Source organism: Doryrhamphus excisus, linkage group LG12 (genome assembly GCF_037039965.1).
Source record: "Doryrhamphus excisus strain RoL-2023G ecotype Guam linkage group LG12, RoL_Dexc_Guam_v1.1, whole genome shotgun sequence".
In the NCBI taxonomy this organism is placed as follows: domain Eukaryota; kingdom Metazoa; phylum Chordata; class Actinopteri; order Syngnathiformes; family Syngnathidae; genus Doryrhamphus; species Doryrhamphus excisus.
This window is the reverse complement of record NC_136368.1, coordinates 20532875-20551658: the sequence shown is the minus strand read 5'-3', so window position 1 is coordinate 20551658 and position 18784 is coordinate 20532875. Positions and strand designations below refer to the sequence as shown.

The following is an 18784-nucleotide window of genomic DNA, read 5'->3' as shown; positions in this document are numbered from 1 at the left end:
CCTGCAGGTATGTGTTCTGGATCTCCGAAAATAGCAGACTTTGGACGGCGTATCCTGGAATGTGCAAACTGCCTTCTTTAGACATCAGCAAACACTCTCATTGCTCCCGGGAGGGGGCGTGGCAGGTAGGGCAGAGTCCAACAAAGAAAAAAAAAACCCTCACAGACAAGAGGAGCGAACCACCACGAGGGGAGGGGGGGGGAGGCGGTGCACCTTATAAGCTGGCAGACCGAAGGCACCCTTTGAGACCGACAGGAAGCCAGGGAAGACATCCACAAGACTGGACTGACTCCAACTCCCCGCGGGCGCCGTTTTACGAGGTTTCTAATGAGGAAGCACTGCATTTTTTTTTCCCTCCTCCCCCCCCTCTTTTCCCGCTCCCTCCCTGCGGGCCTCTGCGGTCCAGCTGTTTGGAAGGACGGATGAGTAACAGAGAGACACACGCCAAAAAGGCAGCAAATCACGGAGGAGAGACTTGCGGTGATGGAGGATGGCTTGTTGTAAGACCCCCGCCCACCTCCCCTCGACACCCATAAAATAAAAGGTGGCTGCACTTTTTAAACACAAGATTCCACCCAAAAAAAAAATTCCCAAACCGGCCCAGTTTTCTCATCAATTGGAAAAAATATGTAAAAAAAAAAAAAAAAAAAAAAAAGTGTGGTTTACATAGATTTTTTTTGCCCTTTTTTGGATGTAAATGTAAAGAATGTAAAGATATGTAAATTAGATTAATACACAGACTTATATACTGTGTATATATGTTTATATACAGTACACCTTATTGACGTCACGTTAGGGGCTGATGGGCCGTGGCGAGGCCTCCTTTTTAACAAAATGTTTTTTCCAGTCCAGGCACAAACGTATCAGTCGCTCACTTGCTCCCACCCCCCCACTTTTTTTTTCTTTTTTTTTTTAAACTTCATGTTGCCTGTGTGGAATGGGATCAACACAAATGCGAGCATTACAGCTACAGAGTGTTAGCATGACTACATTTTTTTTTGTCCCGCCCCCCCCTTCCTCGGTCATTCTACTGAACAATCCAGATGGCGTCTGATGCTGCCAGCTGATCACTTTTGGTGGAGCAGCGGTAGTCCAGTGAGAGTCACCCACCCCCCCACCCTTTTTTATTTCCAGTCCACTTGTGCTACATACAACATGAAGTGCATTTTTTTTTCTTTTTGTCACAGTGGCTCCAGCAAAAGTTAACATTTTGCTGGACGTGAAGGGCCAACATTTCTATTACTCTTTACCCCCTTCCTTAATTTTTTTTTTTTTTTAAACACATCACAATTGGATGTCAATGGGCGGTTCATCGTTCTTCTGACTTTTTCAGAGCCATTATTGTCTGTGTCAGACTGAGAATTGGGCTGTGGGTTTGGTGGCCATTGTGGATGAAACGCTGTGACAGCTACTTATTACTATCTCTCGCACACCCTGGTCCAGGGTGTGGTCACCTGTTTCAAGATAAAACATTCAAGTCATTCAGTGTCTCAAATAAATCACTCTATTTTGATATCAGAACACCTTGGCTTTCAATTGTGTGACTGTTTTTATTTTTCATCTATTCTTTCAAAGCAGAACGTAAAAGGAGGGAAGCGTTCTGATAAGTTTATTCAGAAAAATCTTTGTAATTGCAATTTTCTTATGACATTTTATTCATTTACTTCAATAATTTGTCATGACTTAATTGTAATTATTTTATAGTAATTATATATGCATATCATTTTTGCATTTTAATTCCCCTTCAGTTTTATTTATATAAAATGTATATGTATTTTTGTAATTATTATTATTTTTTACAACAGGAAAAATGGACAGTAATTTTACAAGAATCATATCAGGAGAATAAGGTTGAAATAAATAGGTTTAAAAAAGAATATTTCAAGAAAAATAATTTTACAACATGAAATTTGTATTACATTGGAATATTAAGTGATACATATGAGAAATAAACCAAAGAATAAAGAAGCAACGTTTAGAAAAATGTGGTAAAATGTAGTATTTGGGTTATTTTCATAAAATTGTGAGCTATTTATATTTTTACAATGATATAATATTGCTGCTGCTTGTCATTGTATTATATTATTGTGGCGTACTATTAGAATAGACTCTAAGTAGTTGTTTTCAGTGTGGCCCTTTTTTGTACAAAAGACTTCTCACCATGTAAGAAAGATGTCTGCTATTTAATATTTCATCTGATGTGTGCAAAAAGACAACAGACAGAAAGGAATACAGTCATGTTGCTAAAAAAAAAAACTAACTAGAAAAGATGCTAATCTTACACAAGATGATAACATCCATATTGTCAAGACATCTATAGGTTGTTACCAGCCAAAGTAGTTTACAGCAAAGTAGCGTTGTGCGACGGGATGCCGGCTAGCGCCTCCCTGGCGTCCCCAAGGATTCTCCATCAGCGTCTACATTGCCATAGTCGGGTAGCTCGCTGGATATGTGGATTTCAACTGTGCTAGATTCTGAACCTAACAAGACAAACACGGGGAGGATTAGCCATTTTAGTTCATAGTTGCATCCAGATGGGAACGGATAACTGAAGTGATGTAATACACAAGGCACACCTGCGTGTGGCGCTGTGGACAGATACGCGGACTGAACCACGTGACACACCATGCATAGAAGAAGAACCGATACGATAAGTTCTTCGTTTTCGGCTTTTAAAGGGTCGTCGAAACGTACGAAAGAGTGGAATTACATTTGCCTCATTCTGGGACTGTAAGACAAGAAAATACCGGGAGAATGTCGCCTTCGGTGAGTCCTGGTGCTCAAAATATTCAGATATTATATTGGCTTGTCGTCAAAGTTTACTTCTGGTCACGGGGCGGTGACGTCATCGTGGTAGAATTGTGGCGCGAGTCCATACGGCACGTGACTGCAATTCGTACCCGGAAAACAATCGGTATTTTTGCTTCCTTCGTTCTTTACTTCGTTATGTTTGTTTTTCATAATATAACATTAATTCTTTAATAGTACAACTCTGAAATGACATTATTATTCCTCCTATTATAAGTTAAAGTTCGTAAAAATGGTCCCTTTTCCGTTGTTAGAATGCAAACAACTTCAATGACAACAAAATGTCGGCTATTTTCCATCAACAGATGATGGCTTTTTTTGCATGTGATTGCAAGGCTCGTTCGTGTTAGATGCTTTGCTCCACTGGAATGAATCCGATCATCTGCTTGATATTAATAATAATAATGGTCATCTTCATGAGGCGCTGGGATAACAATCACATGTCTGCACGCTTTGCAAACAGGAAATGAGGAGATTGGGACAAAAGGCTGGAGGAACAAGAGAAGACATCTACTGTATTACCTCCACCAGGCACAAAAGGTAAGAAGTAGTTGTATTTTTCTTCTTAGTTGTCATTAGTACCATTTTGGTCACCCCAGAATAATAATAAACAAAATGATGCTAACTCGTCAGACAGAGGAAGTAGCCTGCTAGCTAATTGACAGCTGATCCATAGAGAATAATGGATGATGATTGGACTGTACCATTTTATCAGAGTGCTTTAAGCCTGCTGGTTTCTTAATGAACCGGGAAGTCATGCCATCATTTTTCACTTTTGTTCTCGGGCTTCATTTTTTCACGGTGCCACAAACTGCCTCTAAATGAAAAGTCTTTTTTGAATGACATGAATACGGCGTTCCGGATGCTTCCGGTGTAAAACAAACGGTCATGGGGGCCAGATCATTTTATGTGGCCCACAAGCCTTGAAATAATATGAATAATAATAGGAGGCATTGAACTTATACATCAAAAAAACATTTATTTTCAAACATCTTTTTAGATATGTTTTGGTTTTATTATTAATTTGTACCTTTTTTTAATAAGTTATATTACATTACAGTACAAAGTACAAAATAATTTCGAATACACATATTTTTTTAAAACATACTCTATAATACAATGTATAATATATAAATATATATTAATTTTCACATTATATATTATTTTTACTGTTTTAATATAATATATTACGCAAATAATAAAATATGTAAAAGTCTTATTCTCCTAGAGCTAATAAGGGCGGACAAACTGCACAAAAAGACACAAATACGCCACTATGTTTGGTTTTTCACTTTTGTTAGAGGAATTTATTTATTCTTTTTGCAATTAAGGTCACAAACCACTTCCAGAAAAGTATGGTTCTGTCATCTTACATCATTCCCTATGATTCCCAGTTAACTGAATTTCTTCAAGGAATATTTGTCCTCCTTTTGCCTGTTTCTTGAAAAAAAAAGTTACAGTTGTGTTGTAGTACACCATCGATAAATAGATCATCTTGATAATAATCTAGATAATCTCTCCACCATTTTTAAACAATAGTGTGAGGAATATTTTTGGAATAGTGAAATCAGCCACATTAAGAAAAAAAAATCTGGGATTTCAGAGAATAAAGTTGAAAATGTACAAGTAAAAAAAGTTATACATTTAGTAGAATAAAATCGTATTGTATAGTTGTCTCAGGCAATGCCTGTAACAGAGTTAAATTTTTTCTCTCTGAAGTTTCAGACTTTATTCTCGTAATATTTCAATATGTTTCCCGTAAATTCACGACAAATCTGTGGCCTTAATACAATGTCATACGTTCCTTCTACCCCAGATTTAAAAATGGTACAGCCTCATGGTCCTAAGCCATTCTCTATAAACCAGGAGATGACCTGCTAAATAACGTACAGACGGTCAAACAAATACAAATAGTATTAAGTTAGTTAGTTTGTTTGTTAGCTTGGCTCAGGTTTGCACGAAGCGTTCTATGAATGCTCATTTCGCAATTCGCAGGGGGGTTATGGTCAAAGACCTCCGGCAAATGGTGAAAAATTGCAACTAATAAATTAATAAAGTATTTGTGAATACTGTAAATATTAATATATTATCATAATAGTTTGATCTCATATCAAAACAAATAACACCCCTATAGCCACCTATATGCTCGTGTTCTTCAATATAGTAGACATAATTACAGAAAATAAGCCACTTAAAACATAAATAAGACTCATCCTTGTGTGTGTTACTATGTATTAGTTCCCCTCTGTGACTTGAGTAAGGGACGGACAGGAAGCGACATTGGCGGCTTCACGGATGAGTTTTAGCTTGCCGTGGCTACAATAGTAGCCCGTGTTTTTAATTTATGCATAAGCGGTACAGAAAATGGATGGATGTATTATTATGCCTGCAATCAAGTCTGGTGATTGTGTGTCTCACTGAACATGGCAGTCACATTACTGACACCTAGTGGCCAGTGTAGAATACTACATCATCACATCATCTTGGCATGCATCTTCTGATTGCCTTATGTTAGTATTTTAGTTCTTCATTCATGCATTAATATGTAAAATGTACTTAAATATGCATATTTGTTACTAATAATAGGCCATGTTCAACCACAAAATTGCATGATTTAGTAATATATTTATGAAAAAACATGATAGAATGAAGCGATGATGACTGTATTTACAATTTGAAACAGAGAAATGTGACTGTGCGGGGGAGCGAATGCTGACCCCCGAATAAGCAGGGTAGCGATAGAAACTGATCATGTCGGCCTGAGTGCTGCGTGAAAGGAAATGAAAAAGCAGCGTTTTTATCAGTGAGAGTTATCTTGTGGGGAAAAGTAAATAAAACTAAACAATATGATAACCTTCAATAAGTCTTTTATCATCCAGCATCACCAGCCCTGATACACCGGCGAGTTATGGGAGCCATCATGAGTCCAGTTACCTTCCGAGAGGACGCTGATGGCGTCCGACTGCGGCTGCCCGTTGCCGTTCATATTTTTCTTGGCCTCCTGGACGTGGCTCTGGTAGAGCAGGGCTGTGCCCACCATGGCGTTGTGGCCCCCGCCGTTGGCCACCGAGGTGGAGGCCGACTCCCAGGCCAGCTCTCTCCTGCCTTGCAGGCTCAGGTCCACATCGAAGCCCGTCCAGCCGTGGAAGGCCAGCGTGTTGAGGAAGGCCTGCATGGGGTTCAAGATCCCCTGTCGGAGAATAAATACACAGCAGTGAGGGACTTCCCTCAAATAGTGGCCTGCTCTCTAATTGACGCCATGCCCCAATTAGTCAGTGGGCGTGTGTCCATTTGAATACATAAACACCACGCCTGAAATAGAGGTATTATATTCGTAAATACCACGTCTCAAGTGCAGATATATTAGTAAACACCACACCTCAATTGGAGGTATCATATTAGTAAACACCACACCTCAAATAGAGGTATCATATTCGTAAACACCACGCCTCGGATGGAGGTATATTAGTAAATACCACACCTTAAATAGAGGTATCATTAGTAAACACCACGCCTCAAATAGAGGAATCATAATCGTAAACACCACGCTTCAAATAGAGGTATCATAAGAGTAAATGCCACGCTTCAAATAGAGGTATCATATTAGTAAACACCACGCCTCAAATAGAGCTATCAGATTTGTAAACACCACGCCTCGGATGGAGGTGTATTAGTAAATACCACACCTCAAATAGAAGCATCATATTAGTAAACACCACACCTCAAATGGAGGCATCATATTAGTAAACACCACACCTCAAATGGAGGCATCATATTAGTAAACACCACGCCTCAAATGGAGGTGTCATATTAGTAAACACCACGCCTCAAATGGAGGTATCTTATTAGTAAACACCACACCTCGGATGGAGGTATATTAGTAAATACCACACCTTAAATAGAGGTATCATTAGTAAATACCACGCCTCAAATAGAGCTATCATATTTGTAAACACCACGCCTCGGATGGAGGTATATTAGTAAATACCACACCTCAAATAGAAGCATCATATTAGTAAACACCACACCTCAAATGGAGGCATCATTTTAGTAAACACCACACCTCAAATGGAGGCATCATATTAGTAAACACCACGCCTCAAATGGAGGTATCATATTAGTAAACACCACGCCTCAAATAGAGGTATCATATTTGTAAACACCACGCCTCAAATAGAGGTATCATATTTGTAAACACCACGCCTCGGATGGAGGTATATTAGTAAATACCACACCTCAAATAGAAGCATCATATTAGTAAACACCACACCTCAAATGGAGGTATCATATTAGTAAACACCACACCTCAAATGGAGGTATCATATTAGTAAACACCACGCCTCAAATGGAGGTATCTTATTAGTAAACACCACGCCTCAAATGGAGGTATCTTATTAGTAAACACCACACCTCAAATGGAGGTATCTTATTAGTAAACACCACACCTCAAGTAGAAGCCTAGTGGTTAGCATGAGCATAAAGGTGACTTTAGGGGTGTTATTTCAAGTTTAGAGGGCTCTAATAATGTTCAAAACCATCTTTAGATGTTTCTAAACAGAGTTTCTATGCTCTAAACTAGAAAGATAGTTGCTAGTTAGAAATAAGGAATCCCTCTTGGAGGAAATTCACATATCATGATCATCATCGGGTCTGGAACCAATTAAGCGCGATAAACACGGGATTACCATATGAAAAGAAATTACCATGATAAACCATGTGATGAGAGCAGCGTTGCGGATATTCCTGAGACTGCTGTCCCCAACGTCCACCTGCATCTCCAGGTAGAAGAGGAGGCCCTCATTGATGATGTTGGGAAGCCAACTGAAACAGGACAGCAACAATACAGGAACATCATGAATCCTTCCATCAAACACACGGCTCATGATTGTTGTCACGTGTTTGACCTCTCATGTGAGCGTCCCGAACAGGACACTTCCTGAGGTAGATAACAACGCCACACATAAAAGGAACCCACCAGATGATAAAAACCAGCATGATTTTAAAGAAGCGTATTTTTATGGCGCTGGCCAGTCTCCTCTCGTTTTCTGTGTAGATCCCTTGGCGTCCTTTCAGCAGCGATGTCACTGAATGGAAAAAGGAGCTTATTTGTATTCCCATTTGGGACTTTATGTGAGGACGTCACTTTAGATACTGACCTGCTGATGTCGTCCTGTTGAAGAAGATGGGGTTGGCCACCAAGACCAGCAGCATGGGCGCGTACGTGGTGATGTAGTGAGGAATAGCGTGCTGAAGACCTTGTTCACAGCTGGACAGACCAAAAAATATAAAAAAAAATATTACGACTACCCTACCAACCATTTGTTCCAGAAACAGGAAGTGAAAATGTAATGTGTTTACACCATCTATCAACAGTAACATGTTCTGCAGCAGAAGAGTCTTACTTGGAGATGGAGGGGTAGTACAGCATGGCCACGCCTTCCACACACAGCAGCAAAGCCAGACCCCAAGTGATCATGTGGTAGAGGATAATGGTGCTGAGGATAAAGGAGGGCACAGCGAGTCATGAGACCCCAGCACACATGCCTGTGCAGCTCCGTCTTTGTCCTCGGGACACGTTTGATATCAGACATGCTCTTGATAGCCGCAAGTACAACACCGAGTATTGAAAATGTCCAACCTGTTAGACCAGGGGTCTCAAACACGTGTTGAGACAAATGTGGCCCGCAGGACACTAGTTTGAGGCCCCCGCCTTGATATGAAAGTTTAATGTTAGTGCGACCCGCGCAAGTTTGATATGGATGCTGTATGGTATCATGTACCCAGAAAAAATGATTACGTTGGATTCATGTTCATGTTAAAGGTTAAATAACTGTTAATAGTTATCCTCCCTATCCGTGTGGAAGTGGTAAGTTTTTGGCTATTTAAGTTTAAAGGAAATAACTTGAAGGCTACCATTTAGGTCGCTAGCTCTCTAGTTTGCGAGTTAGCATGTGTCTCAAGACCCTGCAGTTGCGCAATATGTTGTAAATAAAAAGAGTAATATATTTGAGAACAGTGGAATGTTTTAGCAGAGCTTTTCTTGTAGAAAATTGGAACCAAAGCAAAGTTTTTTTTTATTTTTTTGTTTTTAATAAATGCGGTTTTTTTTGGGAAAACCTGATGCGGCCCAGTCTCACCCAGACCCGAGCTCCAGCGGCCCCCAAGTAAATTGAGTTTGAGACCCCTGTGTTAGACGCTGACCAGTCATGATACTCCAAAAGCAGCTTTACGTTATAAAAAAAACCATAAGGAGTTTGCATACAGCCCCAAGCTGTTAATGTTTTTTAAGCCGGTGCAAAGTCGAGACCCCTGGTGGTTATTTAATTTTGTATCCGTTTCATCTTCTAATCGTAGGCGGCGACGCTTCACCTGATCCCCGCAGACGTCTTCACCACCAGGAAGACATCCACGGCATAGCAGAAGGTCCACCAGAAAGAAGCGCTGTAGAACAACTGGATCCACATCTGCAAACATATGCAACACGGCCGTCAATGCAAGCAAGGCTTGGTCTACATCCGAGATGAAAATGATGCGCTGCGACGCGTACGGCACTGCCCAGGCAGAAGACGTCCGGCCAGACGTCGGTGCTGTTGACCTCTGAGATCTGCGCCACGGTGCTGGGCAGACCCATCCATAGAGATGACCTCAAAAGGATGCCTGTAGGAGGTACGTGTATGTTACTGGTTATTGACCAGTTTGGTCAGGTCTTTACATAGCGTTACATCATAGTTCAAGTAGAAGCTACTTCATGGAATAATGCAACACTTTCGATATGATGAGCATTTATCTTCACATAGTGGCCTCAAATAGACGACCATTCACACCCACATTCATTCCAAGTGGGAATCAAACTCAGGTCTTGTGGCGAACATGCTAACCACTCACCATCGTGCGGCAAAACCAGATAAAATAACATAATTTTGACACATTATTTTGGCTTCTGTATCAAATATCTAAAGAACCATAGCAGAACATAAACACAAAATAATGTCTTTACAAATATAACACCATGAAGTAGGGATCGACCGATATGTTTTTTTCCGGCTGATACTGATACCGATTTTTTCCATCACTGCCTGTCTGTAAATCATGCGGCGGAAAAATATATCGGTGAACTCACCCGTGTATTGGCCGATACCGATTCAAGTAAAGAACGCAAATATCGACCTGATATATCGGCCGGCCGATGTATCGGTGGATCGTTACCATGAAGTATTTATCATTTTTATATTTGGAAGTGAACTATATATCTGTGTTAATATTTCCCTGCACACTTCACTCCTCCATGTTCTTCAAATTCACATCTTATCAATTACGGCTCTAAAGGTGACATCCATTAATGATGCAGTTGCATCATCACCTCACGCAAAAAAAAAACCTGCAAAAGACGTTTAAGTACATCTTTGGTATTGAAAGAGTTCAAATGTATATGTTATTTTTATTTTTGTTTGTATTTAATCCCGAAAAAACATGGCACATGAAATAGAAACCAAGCAGTGAAACCTTTCCAATCACAAAGTGCTGTGTTCTGTCATCCGCACCTCAAATATGTGCCACTAGGGGGCTGTAATAAAGTCGGCTATCTGCAGAGCGGACATGGTACCTGTAAAGCTGACATTTACGGTGTGGCTTTGTTATATACATCCGCCATTTGTAATGAGCTCAGTAACGTTATCATAATATTAGAAACTACTTTCATGGATGGCTTATGATGCAACGGCAGACTTCAAGCATATAGTTTGGTTAATAAAGTGAGAAGTTCTTCGGTTTTTGTATTGGATTGTGCAGGTGTACCTAATTTATTGTCCAGTTCAGAGCATTCCCCAAAAGTTGTTTAGGAGTCCAAACCGGAAGCTACAAAAAGAATAAATGCATATAGTCTAAGTCTTACCTGTGCATCCCATAATATCACACAGGGTGATGATGAACAGTATCCGTGAGGAGGATGCAGGTCTGGGCAGAGGGTACTGTCCCAGTCTCCTGTAGCCTTTCCTCTTGGGCAGGATCTGCAGGACGGTGAAGACCAGGCTCAGGGCGGCGCTGCCCACCGTGAGCGCTCCGAACAGATCCGGCTGGAAAGTCACCATCAAGTCGGTGGCCGAGTCCCGGTTCGAGCAGCAGAAGGTCTCCAAACGAGGGGATGCCATGACGCGCTGTGCACACCCAGCCGGGCCGCTGGCTCCCAACGGAAGGAAGAAAGAAAGGAGGGGAAAAAAAGGGGGCAGGAAGTAAGCGAGTGTGTTTAGCCCAATTCTCTGACAAATCACATGGCCCATCATGTGCTTCCATTTAATCCCCGGCAATGGCAGCGGTGCTACAATAGCACTCCAGACGGGGCTGGGAAACAGTGGGGGGGGCCGAGACTTGGCTTTTTCATCTATATGGACCAGGCGCTGGACATAATATTAGGTACACCGCAGTTTAATGACGTCCAATACTGCAGCAGGATCTAAAATAGTCCTTTACAAAGATGGTCAGGCTCCGGTATTCATTACTTATTATTATATAATTAGCATTATTCTAAATTCATTTATCATCATTTATTACTTTTTATGACATTAATGTTTTAAATATAAAAAAAAACATATCAAGCCAATTAGAAATATAAATGGAATGATTGTAATGCAAAATAGTATATTTGTGCACATTAATGCGATAATACAACCTGAAATAATACTGTCAAAAGTATTTTAACAAATTCAAGATTTTTTTATTTAATCCAAATTAATTTTAATTTATTTCATGGCATTTTACGTCATTCTTTGTAAAATATTTAAACTTTTTAAAATAAATAATTCACACACTAATACATGTATAAAATGGTGATATATATATATGATATTTATGCATTTAATTACCTTTTTATTTCAATATTTGAAATATTTTAATATATATTTAAGTAAATATTTTGAATATTTGAATGCAATAGCATTAACATAATATTAACTCAATCAATAAATGATATTTTAAATTGGGAAGTGGTGATTTAAGTTGGGTAATCATTTAAGTCGATACAAGCTGCGGAGAATATTATTGATACTAGAATTGTTGCCCTTTATTTGCCCCCTCGTAGTGACCTATAGATGCAGCACGGCCATTGATGCCACCTACTTTCCTCCAACTATGTCTGCAGGGTGCAGTTTAGCAATAATCCTATTGAAAATGATCAGAGTAGAGTGTTGAATTACAACGACACATGCTATGCTAATATGCTAATTACATTTGATTCATTTGGTTTCCATTATTTTCCTTATTGAAGTCCCAGTCAAATACTCCCAATGACCCCAAAGACAGTTTGGCCTGCATGCATTGTTGACATTTGTGGACAATGGGATCATCCATGCGGCTTATTAGTCTCGCTGTCATGTGACCTGCCTTTGATAAGAGCAATGGTGAACATGGTGGTCTGTGTTTACATTAGCTCTTCATTTTATGGAACACTTGGCCCCCTCTCACTTGTCTGACTCTTTATTAAGAACTCCAGCTAAATTGATATTATTTCTTATTTTATTTCCCAGCTGGGCTCCATGTTGGCCACACAGGGAGTCCGGGAAGACCCAGGTTCAAATCTCCGCTTGGGCATCTCTGTGTGGCGTTTGCATGTTCTTGTGTGAATGGTTGTTTGTCTATATGTGCCCTGTGATTGGCTGGCCACCAGTCCAGGGTGTACCCCGCCTCTTGCCCGAAGACAGCTGGGATAGGCTCCAGCCTACTCGCAACCCCATTGAGCGGCATAGAAAATGAATGGATGGATATTTCAGAGCTGGATTCATTAGTGTTCCCCAAGGCTCCACACCAGGCCCCCTGTAGTTTCATTGTCCTTATAGACAAATGTCCACAAATGGTCATTATGCGTCAGAATTTTGGAACAATAATAAAATGAATAAATATTATTAAATTTTCTAAAAACTAATTACAAACTTTCTTGAACTTTCCAACTTTCTAATATAAATTTATATAAAATAAAATTATATAAATTTAAAATTTATTTTCAGAAATTGACTTTTCTTACGTTTTATCCTAAAAATGTTATCTTAAAATCATAACTTTATTCTCTTAAAATTATGATTCTCATAAAATGCCAACCTTTATCTTTGTTCACATAAATAAACGTCTTCAAATATACTTTATTTCTCTTAATCTCTCAAATTGTACTTGTTTTGTCAATTTTTGTATAATTTTTTTCAGAAAATGACAGCTTTGTTTTTTCATTCCAGTAAAATTTATTGTTAAATTTAATCTTAAATATTCTAAAATGTATTCTTTCAATGTGGCCTTAATAATTGTCTTTTGTAAAAACTTCACTAAAAACTTTTGTAAAAAATCCACTAAAATAGTCAAAACAGCAATAAATAATAAGTTAACATAAAAAAACAATGTGTGTGTGTACAGTGTCGGTGGTCACTCAGCTGGTGTGTCTTTTTAAACCGTAGACCAGGAGAATCTTCCAAACATCTTTGGTGTCACATGTCAAAAGTCCCAACCTGTTCAGCAAGGCTCCGTCGTCTGTTGGCTAAGACACACCCACAGCCCGCTTCCTGGAGGGCAAATAGCTGCTCTGAAGAGGAAATGACATCACAGCGCTGAGCGAGCTGCCACACACACACACACACACACACACACACACACACAGAACCAAATGAAGACCAGATGTATTTCAGGCATGCTTCCACTTTGACACGGTGGAAAAGAGGAGAGACAGAAAAACAAGTTTAGTGACAAGGACAAGATGTCAGGAGGACTTGAAGAGACACCGCCGGGCAGTCAAAGTCAAGCTGCTGTTTTCTTCTCCAATCCTCTGATGAGTGGTGAGTGACACACACACACACACACACACACACACACACACATGTGATGGCGCATATTTGAATGGTTGTGTATTGTCCACACAGATGTGGAATCAGACTGGGCTCCGATTCACGATGCTGCATTTAATGGACGGGTCCTTAACCTGCAGAGGCTCATTGCTCAGGTATTTAACGCTCTGCTTCAACGTCGTCATCACGTGACCAACAACTGCAACCTAAAACGTCTGAGGTCGTTATAGCTGGAGTTTGCACAGAGCATGAAGAAACTCTATCATACGTACGGTAACAGTACATGAATAGAAATATTTGTAATATTATGGGATAAAAACATTTTTACAGTGGTTTGGCTTGGATTAGGGGGTTAGAGTTAGAGGGTTTAGGATTAGGGTTACTCATTTTTACAGATTCAACTTGGGAAATATTAAAAGAAATTCTGGAATGTCCCAGGCAAAAATCTTCATTTAAGGTTTAAAAAAAAAAAAAAAAGCACTACAACAATTAAATCATAGTACTAAGACAACTAAATAATATTGCAAAAATAATGTAACTTTGACAATATTACAAGTTTAGCACATTATTAAAATAATATAATAGTGCAAGGAAAATTCTGTATTTTACAATATATTACAATATACAATACAATAATAATATATTACTAATATACAATATATTATTATATTATAAAAATGTCCTCATTTTATGGGGAAAATATGTCAATTTTATAACATAAATGCAACCAAATTATTAGAAGAAAAAAAGTTAACCTTTTATGCGAAACGTCAGAAGACGACAAGAAAAAAAGTCAATTCAAATTTTATAAGAAAGATCAATTATTACAAAGAAAAACAGTTGTAATATTGAATTTTTTTTTTTCATTTTACAAGAAAAATTCAATATTTTAATTAAGACTTTAATTAATAAAAGACATTGTACAACAATAAAGTCGCGGTAATGCAAGAAAATATATGAATTTTAGTGACCACTTGTATAAAGCTGTAATATTATCTCCATAAAAGTTGTCATTGTTTAAGAAGTTGTAGTTTCACCAGATAAAACTGCAGTATTGCGTATTGAGTATCGACATACATACAGGTATATGTATATACATATAAAAAAAAAAATAAATATATTGTAACATTACCAGAATGAAGTAGTTATATTTGCCTGATAAAAGTAAAAATATTTAAAGCCTGTAAACGCTGTCACACCGGTCATGTTGGATCTACTTCCTGTGTGGTTTGCAGGGTGCACGCGTGAACCTGAGCACGCTGGACCGCGTCACCCCCCTCCACGGCGCGTGTATTGCGGGCCATGCGTCCTGTGCTAAGCTCCTGCTGCAAAACGGCGCCGACGTTAGTAAGCTATTGTCATCCCTTGCTAAGTTTTGTGCTGCACGTCGGTCAGTAATTAACCCAACTCATTAAGATCCTTCCCTCCGCCATCACTCATTAACACACATTTGGACCGTATTGATATGGAAATATAACAATAATAATAATAATACACGTGTCAGGTCAACAGTGTGACGTTAAACGGACAAACGGCGCTGTCGGAAGCCTGCGCCCGAGGTCATGTGACCTGCGTATCGCTGCTCCTTCAGCACGGAGCGAGCACATCGGGGAGCGATGCGCCGATGCACGCGGCTGCGGCCAAAGGTCAGAGGTCACGTTCCTGCACGCGGCTAATCTTTAAACCGTCCCGACGACATCATGCACGTACCTTGTTGTGTTTGGTTCAAGGTTACCCAGAATGCATCGAGTCTCTCGCCGAGCACGGCGCTGACCTGGATCATAACATCGACCAATCAGGCGCCCCTCTGCACGTGGCGTGCTCCAATCAGCAGCTGACCACTGTGAGGAAGCTTCTTCATCTTGGTAGGAATCCTTCTTCCCTGATACATCATCATCATCATCATAAATCAGTTGCAATACTGCAGGAAAAAAGTTTTAATATTCATTCATTCATTCATTTTCTACCGCTTATCCTCACGAGGGTCGCTGGAGCCTATCCCAGCTGGATAGGGTGGCGGGGTACACCCTGGACTGGTGGCCAGCCAATCACAGGGCACATATAGACAAACAACCATTCACACTCACATTCATACCTATGGACAATTTGGAGTGGCTAATTAACCTAGCATGTTTTTGGAATGTGGGAGGAAACCGGAGTACCCGGAGAAAACCCACGCATGCAAACTCCACACAGAGATGGCCGAGGGTGGAATTGAACCCTCGTCTCCTAGCTGTGAGGCCTGCGTGCTAACCACTCACCCGCTCCAGCAGGACAAGCGGTTGAAAAAGAATGAATGAATGTAATGACTGTAGGGGTGTTATTTAAGGTCTCGTGGACTCTAATAATGTTAAAAACTGTATTTAGAAGATCATGAACGGGTTCTCGGCTGCACGGCGGTTGAGTGGTTAGCGCGCAGACCTCAGTTTGCATGTTCTCCCCGTGCATGCGTGGGTTTTCTCCGGGTACTCCGGTTTCCTCCCACATTCCAAAAACATGCTAGGTTAATTAGCCACTCCAAATTGTCCATAGGTATGAATGTGAGTGTGAATGGTTGTTTGTCTATATGTGCCCTGTGATTGGCTGGCCACCAGTCCAGGGTGTACCCCGCCTCTCGCCCCAAGACAGCTGGGATAGGCTCCAGCACCCCCGCGACCCTCGTGAGGAAAAGCGGTAGAAAATGAATGATTGACAGCCCTAATCGCTGAATGTTGCAGTTCAATTCCAATGAGTAATGAACATTATGAGGTCAAGGCATGGTTCATTGTGCAAGTGTACCCAACATGGCGGTCTGACTCCATTTCAGGTGCTAGTGCAAACAGTCGTGGTTCAGGGGACTCGCCTCTGCACATCGCCGCTCGTCTGTCCAATCCAGACATGGTGTCGGTGCTGCTCAACCACGGGGCGGACGCCTCCGTGCGGAACCTGGACGGCAAGCGGCCCCTGGACCTGGCGCCCCCGGACAGTGCGGTAGAGAGGCTGCTCAGGCAAAGTGGAGGTACTCCTTAAAAAGTCACCTCGTAGCCCCATGAAGCCTCGTCTTGGCTAATAATAATAATAATAATAATAATAATAATCTTTGTGGTGGATCCGCCCACCCTTAGGGGTGCCCCCGCTGATGCAGCTGTGCCGCCTGCACATCAGGAGGACTTTAGGCAAGCAGAGACTGGTTAGGATTTTTGACCTTCACCTCCCCACAGAACTGGAACACTATCTTCTCCACGTGTCGCAGTAGAGAAGGGTGCGGTTCTCTACTTGGCCAACAGAGGGAGCGCTTACATAATATTTGATGCTGATCTCACAGACGGGAGCCTCTGTGGACTAAGTTGATTCTCAGGAGCCCACTGGAGAAGAGAAGTGTGTTTTATAGTCAAAGTCAGAAGGTCATCATCATCATCATCATCAGTCCTCACGGCCAAAAATGTTGCATTCATGAGCTGCCACACGCTTCGTTTCTCTGCTTTCATTTCTTCTTCTTGATTCCCTCCCTCAACATTTTGGAGCCTTTTTCTCACCAAACCTGACAACGTAACGTAGTGCACCCTGGGATAGGTAGAGGTCACTCAGGTCGAGCGAATGAGGAAGGTGACCAAGGTGAGTTTGACAGCAAAATTTAAGTCCCCCCCCGCCCCCGCCAAAAAAAACCTATATTGTGCCTTGATGATGTGTCACTGTGTGAAAGAGCACACTATCCCACTTCACAAACAATAGGGGACCAGATAAAGTGCCTTGAGGAACACCAAAGCTAACGCCACCTTTCGCTATAGCAAAAAACAGGCAATCCTTCCCCCCCCCCCCCCCCCCCCAAAAAACCCAACCAAAAAACAGGTAATCCTTTCCCTTGCCCCCCCCCAAAAAAAACCCAACCAAAAAACAGGCAATCCTTTCCCTTGCCTCCCCCCCAAAAAAAACCCAACCAGAAAACAGGTAATCCTTTCCCTTGCCCCCGCCCCAAAAAACCCAACCAGAAAACAGGTAATCCTTTCCCTTGCCCCCCCCAAATAAAAACCCTATATATTCAAGTGTATAAACAAATACCACATCTGTTTTGTCTTCTAAAAATGACAATAACAGCATGGGACTGAGTACAGTGCCTTGTGGAAAACACACGCATACATGAATTCCTCCTGAAATAACAGAAATAGTAAACATATAAAGAACTAAGCAATTTAAGACATAAGTGACACCTGTGCTCATGCGTGTTGCTGTGAATGTGTCAATCAGGGGAGCCGAGTGGTTTGAGGGCAGGAAGTGACAACAGGAGCCCGTGTTCGAGATGATTGTGTCTGTTATTGTGCTACTCTTTGCCCCACTGGCTCCGTGTTTGCCCTGACCTTCCCAGTTTAAAAACCCCCCACCTCTTTAAATGTGTTTTTAATGTCGAACTTTTTATACCTGACTGCTTTTACTCATGTTTTATCTGTGTATAAACCAATCAATGTTGGATTTTACTCTGTTTACTTGTTTTTATTCTACTCCATTTTTCTGTAAAGTGTCTTTGAGTATTTTGAAAAGCGCTATACAAATAAAATGTTATATTATTATTATAATTATTACTCGAGTCTGGTGCTTGGGTGTAAAATGAGCTTCTATATGCATATTATTTGAGTCATTTTAGGCCGCATTCAGCTATGAAACACCAAGTTTTATTAAATGTATTTTTGAAAAACCATAGAGTGAAGCCTTGGAAGTGGCAAGGGGTTACCTGTTTTTTGGTAGTTTTTTTGGGGGGGGGGGAAGGATTACCTGTTTTTTGGTTGGGTTTTTTTTTGGGGGGGGGGGGGGGGGGGGCAAGGGAAAGGATGACCTATTTTTGGTTGGGTTTTTTGGGGGGGGGTAAGGGAAAGGAGTACGTGTTTTCGGGTTGGGTTTTTTTTGGGGGGAGGCAAGGGAAAGGATTACCGTTTTTTTTGGTTGTTTTTTTGGGGGGGGCAAGGGAAGGATTGTTTTTTGGGGGGGGGGCAAGGGAAAGGATTACCTGTTTTTTGGTTGGGTTTTTGGGGGGGGGTAAAGGAAAGGATTACCTGTTTTTTGGTTGGGTTTTTGTGTGTGTGTGTGGGGGGGCAAGGGAAAGGATTTTGTTTTTTGGTTGGGTTTTTTGGGGGGGGGCAAGGGAAAGGATTACTTGTTTTTTGGTTGGGTTTTTTCGGGGGGGCAAG

General features: G+C 40.9%; 3 protein-coding genes across 5 annotated transcripts in view; 2 read left to right on the top strand and 1 right to left on the bottom strand.

The window, feature by feature from the left end:
• The window catches only part of tbl1x (transducin beta like 1 X-linked), a 34804-nt gene extending 34070 nt beyond the window's left edge, over positions 1–734 (top strand). The window contains exon 15 of the mRNA XM_058082275.2: positions 8–734. Coding sequence (XP_057938258.1) covers positions 8–34 — 27 coding nt within the window. The 3' untranslated portion in view covers positions 35–734. The remainder of the gene's footprint in view (positions 1–7) is intronic.
• Positions 735–2126: 1392 nt separating this feature from the next.
• Positions 2127–13380, bottom strand: gpr143 (G protein-coupled receptor 143). Its single transcript, XM_058082281.2, has 10 exons — positions 13293–13380; positions 10700–10983; positions 9356–9465; positions 9178–9272; positions 8211–8303; positions 7965–8074; positions 7784–7892; positions 7512–7629; positions 5743–5998; positions 2127–2480 (listed from the first exon to the last, which is right to left on the bottom strand). The coding sequence occupies exons 2-10, from the start codon at positions 10953–10955 to the stop codon at positions 2377–2379; spliced, it is 1251 nt and encodes a 416-aa protein (XP_057938264.2). The 5' UTR covers positions 10956–10983; positions 13293–13380; the 3' UTR covers positions 2127–2376.
• On the top strand, positions 13231–17533 carry LOC131135876 (ankyrin repeat and SOCS box protein 9-like). Of its 3 annotated transcripts, none has more exons than XR_013629594.1 (8): positions 13231–13616; positions 13701–13780; positions 14861–14968; positions 15130–15271; positions 15356–15490; positions 16432–16623; positions 16730–17402; positions 17503–17533. XR_013629594.1 is itself a non-coding variant. In XM_078795261.1 (7 exons), exons 1-7 carry the CDS (start codon positions 13538–13540, stop codon positions 16858–16860), a joined length of 867 nt encoding a protein of 288 aa, XP_078651387.1. In that variant the 5' UTR covers positions 13231–13537; the 3' UTR covers positions 16861–17447. The 3 variants fall into 3 exon arrangements, 1 of the variants encoding a protein (XP_078651387.1); XR_013629595.1 differs by lacking the exon at positions 17503–17533 and adding an exon at positions 17454–17471; XM_078795261.1 differs by lacking the exon at positions 17503–17533 and having other exon boundaries at positions 16730–17447.
• The last annotated feature ends 1251 nt before the right edge of the window (positions 17534–18784 follow it).